Source organism: Lissotriton helveticus, chromosome 3_1 (genome assembly GCF_964261635.1).
Source record: "Lissotriton helveticus chromosome 3_1, aLisHel1.1, whole genome shotgun sequence".
NCBI classification, from domain to species: Eukaryota; Metazoa; Chordata; class Amphibia; order Caudata; family Salamandridae; genus Lissotriton; species Lissotriton helveticus.
The window spans coordinates 325,563,090-325,581,793 of record NC_136061.1 but is presented as its reverse complement, the minus strand read 5'-3'; the positions used below and the strand labels follow the sequence as shown (position 1 = coordinate 325,581,793).

The window sequence follows — 18,704 nt, the reverse complement described above, 5'->3', positions numbered from 1 at the left end:
GGGGAGGACACGGTGGTCAATCCTCTCGATGCCGACGCCCTCGACGGAGAAATGTGCCGTTTCCTGGCCTTCTCTTGACTGGGGAGCCCCCCAGAGGCCTCAGCACAGGCAGAGGACTCCGATCCAGTCCTCCCATGCCCAGACCCACCTTGATCTTGAAGCTTCCTATGCTCCAGGCCTTGGAGCCAGATCTTCTCCCTCTCTCTCCTGGTCCTTTTGAAAAAGGATTGGCAGATGTCACAATCCCCAGGAACATGGGATGAAGGGAGACAGAGGATACACACTCTGTGGCCATCCGATTTGGCCTTCTTCCTGGCACACTCAGGGCATCTGTCGAACAATGCAGGCATTTTCGACAGAAAAGGTGGCAGAAACTGCCAAAAAACTCCAGCAAAAGGAAGAAGGAACAGGTGGACGTCGAGTGAAACACTCTAAACACTGAAAAGCGTCAAAAAATTAGAATTAAACCCCAAAAAGGGAGAGCTCAATGCTCCAGGGTCCTGCTAGCAGGAGCCGGAAAAAAGAACTGAAAGTAAAAGGAGTTTGCTGTGCATCATGGGATACCGAGGGTCTCTGGAGAGTTCCTTAAAGGCACGGTATACATTTTCCAGACATATAATGGCAGCCTATGGAGGCTGTCTGTCCATCCCTTCCTCTCTATCATTCCAAGGTTTTTGTGAAGGGGAAGTGTCTCTATGGATGGAACTTGACACATTTTGGAATTGTGATGGTGGTAAAATATCCTTGGCATTTCTAGTTGAAGTACTGGACAGTGTAGCCTTGTAGATACAGGCTGCATTATTGTCTTTAATTTTCTCTTAAGTGTCTATGCAGGACTGCAGAGAAGACGATTTAAGAGATTATTTTGATTGCTCCGGGGTCCACGCACATGGGCGGGACTATTCACTTGATTATGACTTTAACAGAGATAAGCAATACAAAAGAGGATGATGGACGGAGCGTTTGAGCAAATCAAACACTCACCCCCAGTCAACTGATCTGGGTTTAATCCATCACCATTCTTTAGCCCACTCAGCCACCCCATTTCAGACATGGCTATATGCAAATCAGTCTGACCCTGTGCCTCATGGGAACAGTCCAGCCCGAACTGCAAAGCCATGTCTTCCATGGACTGGAAACAAGCATCCTGGGACCGGTTTCGGATTCATAATCCTCATCAGCCAGGCTATCTTGAATCCAGTGGCCAAGTGAGCAAGGGACTCACGTCTGAGCATACCCTGCCACACTTAGGGCGAACAAAGCGATACAAAAGGGGATACAAAAGGGGAGACAGTGATAGCCCTACTACAGAACTGGAGTTACAGGTAAGAAACTACTCCTTCCTTTGATGACCAGGTGTACAGAGCAACAGACGAGGAACGTTATCCAAATTATCGCCAACTGTTAAAAAGAACGAAAGTGATGTAGTTCAGTCAGATAAAGACGGTAGGATCTGGGCGAAAAGGAGTGTCAATTGCTGTTGTTTTAATAAATGATGGAGTCAGACCATCCTAAAATAAGCAGACCTTCAAAGAAAGCTCATTCCGAACGCCTCTTTTGTGGTCAGTTTTGGTCTCTCCATCCACTCACATTAACTCATTCATTTCCCCTTTACTCTTTTTAGGCCAGTTTGTATGAATTTAAAGAAGCGCTTTTCAAAACCACTATTGATCTCTTAATAATGTTCAAACGACTTTCTCATGTCTGTGCAAATTGGTAGACATGCAAGTATGCTCCGTGGTATTTTGTTTTAGGGGCGTTGCACGAGAGAAAGCGTCTCGCTCATTTAGAGATTTTGAATTATGAATCAATGGTACCAACATTTTAACCAAGACTATATAATATATTGTGAGTTTTTAAATGTAAGTTTATGTACTTTTATTGGTTTAGTTTGATTATACACTGAATAAAGATAGATAAATTGATTGAACTCATGCATTCATTAACCAATGGACATTCAATTTGGAGCATGGAGTTGTTGAAGGAAAAGGTAGAGTGGGAATAGCTTAGACTTTGATGGCGACTTAAGGGATAGTTTTTGAGCATCTGGGAACTTCCTTGATAGGGCTGAGCATAACCTTTAACTCACTCTCTCATTAGCAGCAACTATCCCAATTCCCTACTTATCTTTGGGTGGATATGGTTCCCACTCTCGAACAGGCTCGATGATGAAGCATGCCACTAATCAGTGAATGATTGTTTAATGTCTTGGTTATAATAATATTCACATCTCCAAGCCATTCACTACCCAGTTGGCTCCAATCTTCGGTAGAATGAAAGGGAGCAGCATTATCTGGGATGGTTACTAATGTGTGAACGGCAAATCACTATTACCAGTGGCTTGTGCACATTGTGGGTAAGCCACGTTACCATTGTGAGCTCAGAGATGACAAAAAAAAGCATTTGCAATGCAATAGGTCTCGCATTTGCGAGATTTTAAGCTATTGGCATTGTAAATGACAATGCCTTTAATTTATGTTTTAAAAACCAACACGTGTAAATGCCATGCAATGCCAATAGCTCAAACTCTCACAACTGCGAGACCTATTGCATTGCAGATGCTTGTTATGTTATTGTTTTCAGATGGTATCTCTGAATGTGGTCTGTCAGATGTGGGTTGTGTTCTGTTTTTTACACCTTGCATCCATTTCTCAGGTATCTTTCTTCCCTGCGAGGGCACGTTTCAGCTGTGTACCAGATTGCTTGGTCTGCAGACAGTCGGCTCCTGGTGAGTGGCAGCAGTGACAGTACGCTGAAGGTTTGGGACGCCAAGACTCGGAAGCTGTCTATTGACCTGCCAGGACATGCAGATGAGGTTTGTTCTTCACTTAGGTCCATTTTGAAATTGAGCTTTTGAAATGTTTATTAATACATTTGAAAGTAGTCCTTTATCTCCCAGTCTTATATAGCATCAGCACTGAACCTTACACTGCCCAGCAGTGTGAAAGAACTAAGCAGGCAGCATGGCATATGTTTGTTGGTTACTGCAGTTTGGCCTGTGAATCTTTGCAACAGTGGTTATATAAATATTATTTGTTGTTTTTTACTTTAAGAACTAGTTTAGCAGGAGCCTTCCAACATGGCTGACGAATCATTTTACAAAAGCTAGATAACAGCAGGCATAATTAACAGCAGGTATCTTCTAAGAAACAATAGACCTGTTATGGTTGGCTCTCAGTGAGAACCACTGTTTTGAGCACCAGTCTGTAAGGGCCAGATGTACAACCCTACCAATTTGTGAGTCACAAATTGCGTTGTTTTGCGACTCGCAATTTGCGACTCGCAAATAGAAGTGTACAACAGTGTCTCAGACACTGTTTGCGATTCCTAATGGGGTCGCAAATTGCCTGCCTCATTAATATTCAGGAGGCAGGTTCAATTTGCGATCCCATTAGGAATGGCTAGCACCCCCAGGGATGGTGGCCTGCTGGGGTCAGCAGACCACCAGGTCTGTGACTGCTTTTTAAATAAAGCAGTTTTTAGGTCTCGGCCTGCGAAAGACTGCGCACATGCGCAGTCGAGCTGGCGAGATTTAATGATATTCAGTAAGTTTCACTAGCGAGGTTAAGCCCTGCCCCTCTTTTCCATTGGCTGGCGTCACCATTCATGCAAAACGGTGGCCAGCCATTGGAGAAGAGGTCCCAGTGACGTTCTTTCTTTTTATGCCCCATCCTTTTCATACTGGCTTACTTGACTTACTGCTGGCGTAAAAGGTTTCTTAACTTATTTATGGGGCCATCTGTTTCGCCCCATAAAGAAGATAAGGAACCTTTTACGCCAGCAGGCAAAAAGAGAAAAGTCTCTTTCTCCGCCACCGGTTGGCTGTCACTAACTGCTTGTCTGCCTGCCTCCCTGCACTCCAATCTTATCTCTCTCCCCTTGCATCTCTCACTTTCTCTTACACTCACTCTTAAACTCTCTCATAATCTAACCCCACCTACACCCTCCATCGCTTGCTTTTCGCTCTCTAGCTTCCTAACCTCCTCTCGTCTCTCTCATCCTGCCATCTCTCTCCTCGCTCTGGTTTCATTCCCTCTCCCCTCCACCACTCTCTGTCGCTGAGAGGGGGTTGGCTGGCTGGCTGGCCTCGCTTCCCACCCCCTCCTCATCCTCATCGGCGGGGGTGGCTGGAGGCCTGTCTGCTCCACAGAGGGGCTCCTGCTCCATGCACCCCTTGCCAGGGTTTGGGGCTTCTACTGCCTGCAGACGCTGCGTCTCCACGCCCGCCCGCCCCGGACTGGAATGTCTGGGACCGCTCGGGGGTGTGAATGGCTGAGCCGCTCTCCCAGGTCCTCGGGGGCTCCAGACTGTATCAGAAGGGAGGGGCCGCGGACCGGAGCGGAGCTGCGTGCCAAGGATCTCAGCGTAGCCGGTGCTGCAGAGCTGGGACTGGGGGCAGCGAAGCAAGCAGAGGTGTCCTGTCTGCTGGTCCCTCTCTGGCGGCGATTGGGACGGATCATGCCCATTTTTTAGTGGGGCGCTGAGCGACCGACTTACTGCCAGTGTCTGGCCCTGCGACACGGCTCCCCGTCCACGGGATCGACTCCCGTCTACTATCCAGATTCTTTCTTACCTCACACAGAAGACCTCTTTGTGTGTCAGCGCACTTTGGAACCAGCTGTGGATTAAAGCATGTTGTGTCACACAAGATAGCGCTATATGCATGCCAGGATAAGTGAAAATTACTTGGGGCTTTAAAAGTGAGCTGAAGACAGAGGTATTGCTGGCAAACAGTGGTAGAGTGCATGATACCTGATGGGCACAGCGTGAGATATGGGTTCATAGTGAACTATCATCTCCTACCTGCCCCTCCCCGTCCCCACCACCTGGGAAACACTGATGCCACTGCAGAGGGTTCCAGGCAGCGATGGGTCTTCCAGTCCCTGACATGTGCACCGGGACCCTCCCGGACAGAAGTCAGGGCACCTCAACAGTCTCACGTTGTCCACCAAGCCCCCCGCATAGACGGGTCAATTTACTCATAGATGCATGGTGTCTTGTGTAGACACCTGATCACAGGCCGTTTTCTTACGCAAAGATCTGTGGGAAGGGGCCTCCAAATGTCGGCGTCTGACGGCCTTCCCTCAAAGGCCGCTCTGTGTGTGTGTGTGTGTGTGTGTGTGTGGCTCTGTGTGGCTCTGTGTGGCTCTGTGTGTGTGTGTGTGGCTCTGTGTGTGGCTCTGTGTGTGTGGCTCTGTGTGTGTGTGTGGCGCTCTCTGTGTGTCTGTTTTTGGGTACAAATGCAATAGATCTCATTTGCGAGATATTAAGCTATTGGCATTGTAAATGACAGTGCCATTTATTTATCTGTTTTCAAAACCAACACATAAATACATATGTTCGAGGCATGTGGGCTGCTGAATTCATATCTCTGCATAGATCGCCGCCTAGCGTTGGGTCTGGATGATTGCACGTTGTTGTCCTGGAAGAGTCTTCGAAGTATCACGAGATAGGTGGCTCCTCCACTGGACTACAGTGCGCATGGGCATCCTCTCCATCCTCAGATTGTTTTTTTTCCGCCATTGGGTTTGGATGTATCTACCTTTACTCAATGTTCGGAATCGAAACTACACTTTCTAGAGGCCAAAAGGCCATCTGCGATCGTCGGTATTGTCTCGAATGGGTCCACACAGCTTCTTTACAAACTTTAACCAACTTGGAACGTCGAATCGGGCCGCGGGCCTTCTTGGCGCCACGCGCCCAGTCGTCGATGGAACGGAGCCCATTCAAGAGATGCCCTCTATGTAACTCCAAGTACCCACATATCGATAAACACCCTGTATGTAACAAGTGTTTATCTCCTGAACATGATGAGTCCGACTGCCTAGCCTGTACCCAGTTCCGTTCAAAAAAGACACTTCGAACTCGACGGGCCGCTAGACTAACCATGCAGAGGCAAGCGCCAGAGCCAGAAAATATCTTCGGCGCCGAAGACAATATTGTCGAGGCAGAAGAATACGAAGAACAGTCGGATGAAGAATCGGAGCATGACTCCGACTACTACATCGATGAGGAAGAAGACATCTTGAGGTAGGGGACGACAAACAAGGGATTGGAGCCGTAGAGGACGACTCCAGTGACGAAACTGGCCCAACCGTAACTACGGCGGCCTATACGTTCACCTCCACAGTTCCACAGGCTCAGGTCGAGGCATCGCCACAAGGCCTTAGCCAAGATCTCAAAGACATTCTATGGCCCCGCAATACAGCCCGGCTAAGAATATTCCTACAGAGCCATCGGATAAACAAGCTCCGAGATTGGTGATATCGAAACCAAAAGTAGTGGAACACGAAACGATACCGAAACTCATCGACTACACGGTCTTCGGACCACACTACGTCGATCCATCGGAGTCGAGGCCGAAGAAGCTCGTCGACAACACAGTCTTCGGGCCAAACTATATCGAACCTTCGGCGTCGAACACAAGGGTCGTCGAACCGGAAACAAGCGCCCCGGTATCTACTCCAAAACAAAAAGGCTTTGAACCGAAAACATCGGCGCCGACGGCCGAAAAAACAAAAAAGGGACTCGATCCAAAGAAGGTTGTCGAACACAAAGAAAGAGGCGACAAACCGATTGCTATGCAAAAGAAAACCATCGAGCCAAAAAATATCGAACCGAAAAAAGGGAGTCGTACCTACATCAAAGGGCTTTGATCCAAAGTCATCGGTTCCAAAATCAACACAAGTACACAAGGCCGTAATCGAACCGAAAAAGACCGTCGAAAAGGTCTCGGCTCCGAAGAAGCAGGCACTACCGAAACAGACTGTAGTACCACAAAAGACCATCGGACCGATTAAGTTTGGCCTCCCATCTTCCTCAAAGACAAAGGCAGTCGATCCCAAAAGCGGCGTCGAACCGAAACAACCCAAACAAAAGACATTGGCAAAACCACACAAAACTGCTGAACAGGAGGTCTTACATCCAGACCCTGAATCAGTTGAACAATCAAAACTCTATATTGATCCTAACTCTGGCAAACTCACTCTCTACAAGAGGAAAATCAGACCAGAAACTGGGAAGGAGACCTTCAACATACCACTTAAAAAGAAAAGGGACTGTTCTACATCACCTATTCTTTTTGAGCCTATTCAGCCAGATAGGCCACATACATATTCTTTTACACCCACACACTCTGATAAAGAGGTGGATGAGGAATATGATCAGGAATAGAGCTACCCAGTAGACGCTGACCAAGACAGTCACACACAACCATGGGCTGACCCACTACAACCTGGTGACTCACAACCCATTCCTGATACACCTGCATACCCTGTTAGGCCATCTCCTACAGAGGACACAGCTGCTTTTAATTCATTAATAGAAAGAGCAGCAAGCCATCACAATGTGGACATGCATGCAGACCCTGTGGAGGATTTCCTCTTCGACACTTTTGCCACATCAGAAAGAACAGTTAAAACACTGCCTATGTTAAAGGGGGTGCTTAAACATGCAGGAGACATCTTTAAAGACACCACTAGGGCAAGGGTTATTAACCCAAGAATTGAGAGGAAATACAGGCCAGCGCCGCTAGACCCTACATATATTAAGGGACAACTGCCTTTAGATTCTTTAGTGGTAGCTAATGCGCGCAAATGTGCAAACTCTCAAACAACTGGGGAAGCTTCGCCTCCCGACAAAGAATCAAAAATCTTTGAGGCATCAGGGAAAAGGGTAGCCGCACAGGCGGCTAACATATGGAGAATATCTAACACGCAAGCCCTGTTGGCTAGGTATGACCGGGCACACTATGATACCCTAGAAACACTTTTACGACATTTACCTGATGCTTACAAAGAACAGGCTGAACAATTAGTACAAGAGGGAAAGCTTATCACGAACGCCTCAATTAAATGTGCCTTAGATGTAGCAGCCACAGCTGCCAGGTCTATTAACACTAGTGTTATGATCAGGAGACATGCGTGGCTACGCATTTCTGGTTTCAAAAACGAGGTACAAACCACTGTGTTAAACCAGCCAGTTAATCCTGACTACTTATTTGGTCCAGGTGTAGATACAATACTGGACAAAATGAAAAAGGACACTGAGACAGCTAAATTGATGGGAGCCCTACAGTCACAACAACATAGAGGCTCCTTTCGTCGCTCAAACTACTGAGGTGCTGCAAGAGGCAACTCATCACAGCAGACTACAAACTACAAAGGGAACACACAAACCACCTATAATAAAAACAATAGAGGTGGATACCGCGGCAATAACAACAAAGGCAGAGGATGAGGTAATAACACCACCAGATCCTCTGCCAATACAAAACAGTGACTCCTTAGCGCTACCCCCAGACCATATAACACCGGTCGGGGGACGATTACAACATTTCCTACCAGTCTGGCAAAACATCACTACAGACAAGTGGGTAAGACAAATTATCCGAGATGGCTATTGCCTCGTGCTAACCTCCACACCACCCAACATTCCTCCAAAACACCGTCCTATGTCCGTAGAACACCTCAACTTATTGCAGCAAGAAGTTATCAGCATGCTGCAAAAAGGGACCATCGAACTAGTACCATTAGAACATCAAGGTACAGGGGTATATTCACTATACTTACTCATCCCCAAAAAGGACGGGTCTCTCAGACCAATATTGGACCTCAGGCCCCTAAATCATTACATCTTATAGGAGCATTTTCATATGCTCACTCTACAACAAGTGTTACCACTGTTGCAGCAAGGAGACTTCCTCGCAACATTGGACCTCAAAGATGCATATTTCCATATCCAGATACATCCTGCTCACAGGAAGTATCTCAGGTTTACGCTACTAAATCAACATTACAAATTTAAAGTACTTCCATTTGGTGTAACAGCTCCGAGAGTGTTCACAAAATGCCTGGCGACAGTGGCTGCACATTTAAGAAGACAACATATTCACGTCTATCCCTACCTGGACGACTGACTCATACAAGCAAAGTCAGCCCAGCAGTGTGCCAGCCACATGTCAAAAACAATTCACCTACTGCACAGCCTACCAAAAATCTCACCTTCAGCCATCCCATGTACAGCAGTACCTGGGAGCAACAATAGATACTCTGTCAGCAAAAGCATACCCAAACGCCGCAAGAATAAACAGTATGCAGCTACTAATCCAAAAGTTCAAGCCGCAAAACATGCGCTCTCTGCTCGAGTGTTTATGCAACTCATAGGCATGATGGCCTCGTGCCTCTTCATAGTCCCTCACGCCAGACTGCAAATGCGTCCGCTACAAGAGTGCTTAGCACAGCAGTGGAACCAGGCTCAAGGACAATTGAAAGACCTAGTGTTGGTGACCAGTCGTGCATACAACTCTCTGCATTGGTGGAATCCACAAAACCTTTGCAAGGGCCGACTGTTCCAGGAGCCTGTACCACAGATAGTGTTGACAACGGACGCATCTCTCATAGGATGGGGAGCCCATATCCTTCATTACACAGTGCAGGGCCTATGGACAACACAACAAAAAAAAAATGCACATCCACATGCTGGAAATGATGGCAATTTTTCAGGCAATGAAAGCGTTCAAAGTACATTTATGCAACAAAGCTGTGTTGATCCGCATGGACAACATGACAGCAATGTACTACATACAAAAACAGGGAGGAACACACTCTCCACAGCTATCACATCTGGCACAAAGCATGTGGAAGTGGGCCATCCAAAGAAACATTTTTCTCATGGCAGAACACCTCCCAGGCAAGGACAACCAAGTAGCGGATCTGCTCAGCAGACACAGCCAACAGCTGCACGAGTGGGAGATTCATCCCACAGTGCTCCAACCATACTTCCAACAATGGGGACAACCAGAGATAGACCTGTTCGCCACAAAGGAAAACGCAAAATGCCAGTACTTTGCCGCCAGGTTTCAACATCCGCAGTCGCAGGGCAATGCGATATGGATGAACTGGTCAGGCAAATTTGCGTACGCTTTCCCCCCAGCACCGTTAATACCGCTAGTGGCACGCAAACTACGCCAGCATTCACTGACACTAATCCTGGTTGCTCCAACATGGGCCAGGCAACCATGGTACACAACGTTCCTAGAACTTTCCGTGGTGCCTCATCAAAAACTGCGGCTAACACCCACTCTACTCACTCAGAGCCATGGCGACATACAGCACCCAGATCCGCAACAACTGAACCTTGCAATCTGGCTCCTGAAGTCTTAGAGTTTGGGTACCTAAACTTACCTCCTGACTGCATGAACATCATCAAGGAGGCAAGAAAACCTACAACCAGAGCTTATTACGCAGCAAATTGGAAGCGTTTTGTCATTTACTGCAATAACAATGACATAAACCCACTAGATGCTTCCACTCAAAATATCATTTGCTATCTTTTGCACCTACATCGTTGCAATCTAGCTTATTCATCTATAATAATACACTTAGCAGCCATTGCAGCTTATCTTCAGAACAGACAGCATCTTTCGCTGTTCAGAGTACCTGCAATTAAGGCATTCATGGAGGGACTCAAAAGAATAATCCCCCCAAAACACCCACCTTCACCTGTCTGGAACCTTAACATCGTCTTAACCAGACTGATGGGACCACCATTTGAACCATTGCATTCATGCGAATTACAATTTTTAACATGGAAGGTGGCATTTCTAGCGGCAATTACTTCACTTAGAAGAGTTAGTGAGCTACAAGCCCTAACTATTCAAGAGCCATTCATCCAAATACATTCCAATAGGGTAGTTCTTAGAACAAACCCTAAGTTCATGCCCAAGGTGGTATCCCAGTTCCATATCAATCAAACAATAGAACTGGCAGTGTTCTTTCCAAATCCACAGTCAGTGCTGGAAAGGGCTCTACACACACTATATGTCAACAGAGCACTTCTATACTACATTGATAGAACTAAGGATTTTCGAAAAACTAAACAGTTGTTTGTTGCCTTCTCACCACAACACAAAGGCAACCCCATTTCAAAATCTGGGTTAGCCAGATGGATAGTTAAGTGCATCCAAATATGTTATCTAAAAGCAAAACTCACTAACAGTTCCTCCAAGGGTGCATTCTACACGCAAACTTGGGGCATCCATGGCTTTCCTAGGAAATATTCCTCTAGAGGAAATCTGTAGAGCAGTCATATGGTCTACCACCCATACATACACAAAACACTATTGTGTAGATGTACATTCCAAACAGCAAGCAGCTGTAGGACAGGCAGTTCTAAAAACTCTTTTTCAGACTGCTGCAGCTGGCACAGGTGGCCACCGCTAAGGGAGAGACTGCTATACATTCTATGCACAGATATGAATTCAGCAGCCCACATGCCTCGAACGGAATATGCTACTTACCAGTATGCATCTGTTCTTGGCATGTAGGGCTGCTGACATTCATATCGCCCACCCTCCTCCCCGGTGCCTGTCGCAGCTGTAGCATTCATTTTTTACTTTCTTACTTTCTTGCATGGACATCTTTTACTGTACCATACTCTATCTCTGCCACAATGGCGAGAAACAATCTGAGGATGGAGAGGATGCCCATGCGCACTGTAGTCCAGGGGAGGAGCCACCTATCTCGTGATACTTCGAAGACTCTTCCAGTACAACGTGCAATCATCCGGACCCAACACTAGGCGGCGATCTATGCACAGATATGAATGTCAGCAGCCCTACATGCCAAGAACAGATGCATACTGGTAAGTAGCATATTCCTTTGTCATTTACAATGCCAATAGCTCTAACTTTTGCAAAAGCGAGACCGTTGCATTGTAAATGCTTGTTTTTAAATGCAGTCCTTAAAGGAAAACTGGATGCATTTTTAAAAAAAAAAAGAAAAATGTTTCATTTTTAGGGCCTACGCCTCCACGAAGTGGGGGGCGGAGCTTCCGAGCTCTTATGTGTTAAAAAAAAAGAATTCAGAAAGGGGTCCGGCTGGCACATTCTTTAGTGCGCGCGGCGGTTTTTCTGGCATCTGCCTAGTGATTCGTCTTCGCTGTGCAGTCTATTTAGTAGCCTTGACGTGATAGGCTATATGTAATATACGGGCGCCATCTTGGGCATATTGTCGGCGGTTTCGCGCAAGGCAGACTTATTAATCTTAATTAGGAGCTGTCAGAGTGCCCGTGTAATGCAATCCAGATGGTGCGAGCGCGTTCACCATTGCATTGCATGTACCATGCGCGCGTTTAACATTTACCTTTCGCGCACGGCAGTCCATTCATTTTAATTAGGAGCTCTCAGAGTGCCGCGTTCACTCATTAGTGTGAATTAAGGGGCGCTAAACACATTTGATAGTAACCTCGCGCCGGCCCACCGAGCTGCACGTTACCCCCCAGCAAGAAGGCACTTTTAGGAGTACAGCTGCGGCCCAAGACCACACAGCGCGCCGCCGAGGCAATGCAGATCCCAGATGAATGGGCACGTGATGCTAACTCTCCACACCGTGGGTGTTTGTCGGCAGCAGGACAGAACGAAGTATCACACACTATCACCGCGCAGGGCTGTGCACACTCAAAGGCGGTGAACCAGCGACCCCCCCCCCCCTCGCACAAGAGCCTCAGAGGCGTCTCCACCACGGGGTAGGAGCGGTCCGCAGCAGCCCCGGGGACGCTGGGAGCCAAGGGGCACAGACTAGTGCTCAGTCAACCACCACTCACTCCAGAGAGACGCATTACTGTTTCTTTCAGGACGTGTATTCCGCCCCCCCTCTCATACGAATAAAACCGATGTCTGCAAAATCTAAACCCGACATTTCTATTTTTAGGACATACATATATATCTCCCAGTGGCGAGCTGCCTCATTGTCAACTTAAAAGCGAGTTTTCCAAATGAGAACCAGCTCGGAACTCAGAGCCTGGGTGTTTTTAAGTGATACTGTCCGTAATATGTGTGCTTAACCTAGCGCCAACATACGGCGCTAATCTGCGCCAGAGCGCTATAATTTGAACCCGTCAAGCAGTAATGTGCTGGAAGATACAGGAAACACGAAACTTTACAGCGCTTACATGCAGCAGAAATGTCGGTATGCGCTGTATAAAATAGAAGCTCTTATAATACAGCTCGCGCGTTTCATTCCGAGGGCAGTTCCGCGAAACACGTGTTTGCAGCAAACAATCGGTTCGTGAGGATTGTGTGAGGGACAATATTGCGGATTACACAGATTTCTACAACATGCCAAAGGAAAAGGGAAAGGGCGCGTGAACTGAGGCGCTAGCTTTTCCTCACTTTTCACTCTTCATCAAAGACGGCAAGATACGTTCTCCAAAGCAAATGAGCTTGTCAAAAACACACCTACCTAGCAATTAACAATTTGAAGAGAGCAGTGTCAGATAAAGGATCCTCCCTGTCCTGGCTGCGCTTAAATCGGGAGCGCCTCGCTCTGGAAGATGCAGCCCTGGGCGCTGTATGTCTTCTGCTTCTCCCTTTGTGGGGCGCTGGAGGGGGCAGAACATGAGAGACCCCTCTAAGGGCCTGGGAGCAGATTGCTTTTTCAAAAGCAGATGTGTGTGGCGGCGATGTGAGACCACCTTACCCAGCAGCCCCGGGAGGAGGGCAACGCCAACTGACCTGACCGAGGGTCTTTTATCTCGTATACCAGGATAAATGACCGGAAGAAAAAGATGTCTCTGGAGACAAGGAGGAATGAGGACAACATTCGGGGACACCTCAGAGAGGAGAGTTTGTGGAGGAAAACACAAACATGTCGCTGGTCACTTGCTGATAAAACTTTCTGTTTCTGAAATGTTTCTGTTTTGAAGCGCTAAGTAATGAGTTTGAGGCAGAGCGACAGTAATTGGTCAGATGGAGTGGTTGCCATTAAATAGGTCCAGCAAATACCGTGTTCTAAAGTCTGCAGCCAGACCCATAATTGGCTAATTGCTATTAATGAGTCTTCGGTGACACAAGCATGTTTATTTAACACATGGAGTCAGGTGCGAAGCTCTGCGGGGTACTGAAAGTACAAACACAGCAGACGTGCATGTGAGGAGATGGGTGGCGCACATGCATGGAAGGGCATTTAAAAGGTAAACTTGAGAACTTTGCAAAAGATACTCAGATGAATTATACCTTCTTTCTGCAACTCATACAACCATGGCATTATCCATATATATCTACCAGGCTAGTAGTGAGTAGAGTAGTGAGTAGAGTAGAGTAGTGAGTAGTGAGTGCAGAGTAGTGAGTATAGTGAGTAGAGTTGTGAGTAGAGTAGTGAGTGTAGTAGTGAGTAGAGTAGTGAGTGCAGAGTAGTGAGTATAGTGAGTAGAGTAGTGAGTAGTGAGTGCAGAGTAGTGAGTAGAGTAGTGAGTAGGACATCACAGGCAGCAGCTGTGCAAGCTTCTTACACTCGCAAGGAGACCACAGGCAGCTGAGTTGCAAGCTTCTCCCACTCACAAGAAGGACATCACAAACAGCAGCGGTGCAAGCTTCTCACACTCACAAGAAGGACATCACAAACAGCAGCGGTGCAAGCTTGTCACACTCACAAGAACGACATCACAGGCAGCAGCAGTGCAAGCTTCTTACACTCACAAGGAGACCACAGGCAGCAGCGGTGCAAGCTTCTCACACTCACAAGAAGGACATCACAGGCAGCAGCTGTGCAAGCTTCTTACACTCACAAGGAGACCACAGGCAGCTGAGGTGCAAGCTTCTCCCACTCACAAGAAGGACATCACAGGCAGCAGCAGTGCAAGCTTCTTACACTCACAAGGAGACCACAGGTAGCAGAGGTGCAAGCTTCTCACACTCACAAGAAGGACATCACAAGCAGCAGCGGTGCAAGCTTCTCACACTCACAAGAACGACATCACAGGCAGCAGCAGTGCAAGCTTCTTACACTCACAAGGAGACCACAGGCAGCAGAGGTGCAAGCTTCTCACACTCGCAAGAAGGACATCACAAGCAGCAGTGGTGCAAGCTTCCCTTACACACTCACAGCAAGTACTGTGCCAAGGCAGCAGCAGCAACAGAGCAAGAATCCCTTACAAAGAACAGGAACAGCACAGAGATGCACAATGCAATCTTGTCATACTCACAGGCAGCAGCGGTGCAAGCTTCTCACACTCACAAGAAGGACATCACAGGCAGCATCTGTGCAAGCTTCTTACACTCACAAGGAGACCACAGGCAGCTGAGGTGCAAGCTTCTCCCACTCACAAGAAGGACATCACAAGCAGCAGCGGTGCAAGCTTCTCACACTCACAAGAACGACATCACAGGCAGCAACAGTGCAAGCTTCTTACACTCACAAGGAGACCACAGGCAGCAGAGGTGCAAGCTTCTCACACTCACAAGAAGGACATCACAGGCAGTAACGGTGCAATATTCTCACACTCACAAGGAGATCACTGGCAGTACACACCACATGAACACACTCCATAACACATAGCAACAATACATTGGCATTTACAATGCCATTAGCTCAAACTCAAATAAATCCGAGCCCGATTGCATTTCTAATGCTTGTTTAAGAGTAGCCAGTGGTCCGTGGACCACTGCCTGCTTGTAAAAATAAGTTTCCCTGTTTGCCAGTCACAAAGGGGAATGATTCCACTGGGGACCCCTTCCAATTTGGTAGTGGCTAACCACCTACTTGAATTGAAGTAGGTGGTAAACTGAGAGTGTTTTGCGACTGGTTGCCAAACAATGGTACATACCATTAGGGCTCGCTATTGGGAAGGGATGCCCTTGGCACTCCCCTTCCTAATAGCGAGTCGCAAACCCTGTTTTGCTAGTCGGTAACCTCTTACTGACTCGAAAATAGGGTTTGTACATGGGCCAGACCTATATTGCTCTCTAGAAACCTATCAGAACATCTTGGCACCCTACTCTAGTGAAGAGCGGAGAGCAATGGTTTAGGTGGGAAGGAGGCGACATTGAAGGTGGTAGAAGTGGCTGGCAGATAGCATGGTAATATATTTATGACAGCAGGAAGATGCCATATTGCTCACTCGTTACTTCTCAGCCACTATGCAGCAGTTGAAACCAGGGGCAGAAGACTTAGGGGGCCGCACATACCATAAAACTATGGATGGTTACTAATTGATTAAGGGAGTTGTTTTTCATCTTGGGGTTCTGAGTGACAACATTGACAACCTGAGCTTCTCTCTCGTTATTTATTCCCATTGTTCACTGTTACCCATCTATAATTGTGTATGTGGTATGAGGGAGACAAGTATCAGGGAACCTGACTTGCTAAACTGATAGAGAGTCTGAAAAAGTATTATTTGATTGAAAATGTATTACTTGATTTAATTTCTTTTCGAAGCCAGTGCCACTTCTAATAATGCAGGAACAATTGCTCATATTTGCCAGTAACACTTGTGTGATGGAACTGGACAACCCCGTGTCTGTGTTTTGCACTTTCCTGTGGTTGCCCATTTAATTTTCCTCCTAACTAATGGGTTGTTCAATTGTGGAGCACAAAACATTATTGACAAAAAACCTTGTTGGCATACTTAGCTCCACAATACCAAAAAGTCTGCCGCTATCATGTCTGCCAGCTTAAAGATACCATTGCTCTTTAGTATGCAGTCACAGAGATTTTTGTTCAGCTTTCACACTCTGGGTTTTTAATATTTTTGTAGCGGGCTGCAGTACCGATACCTCATCTTGGTTTGTTTTTTTCATAGCAATGGGTCTGTTGCAGTAGCTTGTGCCTTTTTTGCCACACCCGGACCCCCGACGAAAGCGCGCAGCGGCCGGGTGTGGGCTCCCTGCGCCGCATACCCTTACCCGGGGGTCCGGGTGGGAGCGGGCCCCCCACCGAGGCCCCAGAAAGTGGCAGGAGCTTGAAGTGTCCCATGATGCCTTGCAAGGCATGAGAAATGGATTGTTTTTGGCGTTTTGGTGGCCCCCAGAGGATAGGGGTCACCCTTGAGTGTGAAAAGTTGCTGGGGGGAGCTGCTGGAGCAGTGCAGTCTCGCCCCCAGCACAAAGCTAAGTCCCTCCCTAAGTTTCTTGAGGATTTAAAAAGAATAACCCCTCAACTCTCAGCGAAGATTGCATCACTTCCTAGGCTGGAACTTTTGTTCTACGGCTGGGGGTTCATTGAGAAGTGCATCAAAGATTGAAGGGCTGAGTTGGAGATGTCTCGAGAAGGGCATCCCCTGGAGGTGAAATGGCATAATTGCACTGAAATGCATTTATTAATGGTTATTTCTTTTAGAGGGACTGATGTTCAATGTGAAGTACTGGTGTAAGGTGATGTCACAAGCAAAGTGGTTTTTTTTTTGTAAATTTTTTTTTATTTTGCAGTATATCAGATGAAATAGAAGGGGGAGGGAAACAGTAAAAGGGGAACAGGAAAGAAAGAGAGGAAGATAGGCGACATAACGCCATAAAGCCCCACACAGGGGGAGCAAAGACAGGGACTGAATCATTGAAGAAAAAGGGCGACAAGGCTCCAAAGTCCACAAGAAGCCAGCAATAATCCGATAAGGCAACAAGAAATTGTCTGCTTAGCTCAGTTCTCGTGTAGGACAGATAGTCAACAGTGGACATCGCATCTTCAGACAGAAAGGACAGCCCAGATATCATCCAGAGTCTAGAGGTCCTCCCTAGGCAGAGCCAATCGCAACAGGAGAAGAAACAGAAGGCAATAACCCCAACTAACCCCCCCCCCTCGTCCCTCCCCAACATCTCCCTCCCCCCCAGTGGTGGCCGCCAGCAAGCACGCAAGCAAATCAGGTCTTCAGGAATTCAAATTTGGAAGAGATGTAGGGACCTCACTGCTGATGGACATACTGCCGAGGGCAAGCCTCGGGACAAAAACCTCACAAGCGGGCCCCAGTTGTACATAAAATTCTTGAAATTCCCCAGGAAGATATCAGAGAGACGTTCCATGCTCAACAGACGCCACAGTCGGGCATGCCACAAGGAAATAGCGGGAGCAGACGGGGATTTCCAAGCGGCTGCCAGTGTCATCTTAGCCGCCCCTAGGCATAACCACATAATACGCTTATCCGCTCTAGTCTGGTGCTCAAGCAGCGGGTCCCTAAGCCCTAATAAAACAAAAGCCATGGTGTCCGGGATCGGGTAACCCAAAATGTCCTTAATGTGGGATAAGATCTCATTCCAGAATGGCTGAATGGTAGGGCACTCCCACCATATATGGCTAAAGTTTCCCAACATTCCACAGCCCCGCCAACACCTATCTGAAGTAGTGGGGAATATGTGGTGCAATTTAGAGGGATATAGGTACCAATCAAAGACGAGTTTCATATGTGCCTCCCTGAGGTCAGTAGAGTGATTATGCGCCGTCACGTCCCTCCATAAGCCCTGCCACTCACTAGTAGAGATGTCCCTCCCCAGTGTGGATTCCCAATGATCTTGATATCGCGGCCGCGGTGCCACAGTAGTGTCTAACAGCAATTTGTACAGGAACGAGATTGCTCCCTTCATGGCAGATGTGCGGAGAAGGAAAGATTCGAATTTCGATAAGGGTCTAGTGGCAGCGTCCACTACCGCCGGTGACGTCGCCCAATGCAGGAGCTGAAGGTGTCTGAAGCGTTCCGTCGGGGGAACGCCATAATCCCTCATACAGTTGTGGAAGGTAAGGGGTTCGGCGCCATGGAACAAATGGGTAAGGGCTCTGCAGCCGCCTTCCTTTCAGGCCTCAAAGGGGCCTTCCATCAGAGCCGGGGGAAAGGCCGGGTTGTAGTGAATCGGGGTAAACGGGGACGGGAATGTGGTCCAGCGGTCGTCGCTGCACACCGTGTCCCAGACTTTTAACACCGTGCTCGTGGGAGTGCTGATG

General features: G+C 47.6%; 1 protein-coding gene across 7 annotated transcripts in view; it reads left to right on the top strand.

Annotated features, from left to right (window-relative positions):
• The window catches only part of NLE1 (notchless homolog 1), a 249,687-nt gene that overhangs the window by 184,530 nt on the left and 46,453 nt on the right, over positions 1–18,704 (top strand). For all 7 annotated transcript variants that reach the window (XM_078679913.1, XM_078679915.1, XM_078679916.1 and 4 more), the window contains one exon: positions 2,656–2,815. In XM_078679913.1, coding sequence (XP_078536039.1) covers positions 2,656–2,815 — 160 coding nt within the window. The remainder of the gene's footprint in view (positions 1–2,655; positions 2,816–18,704) is intronic.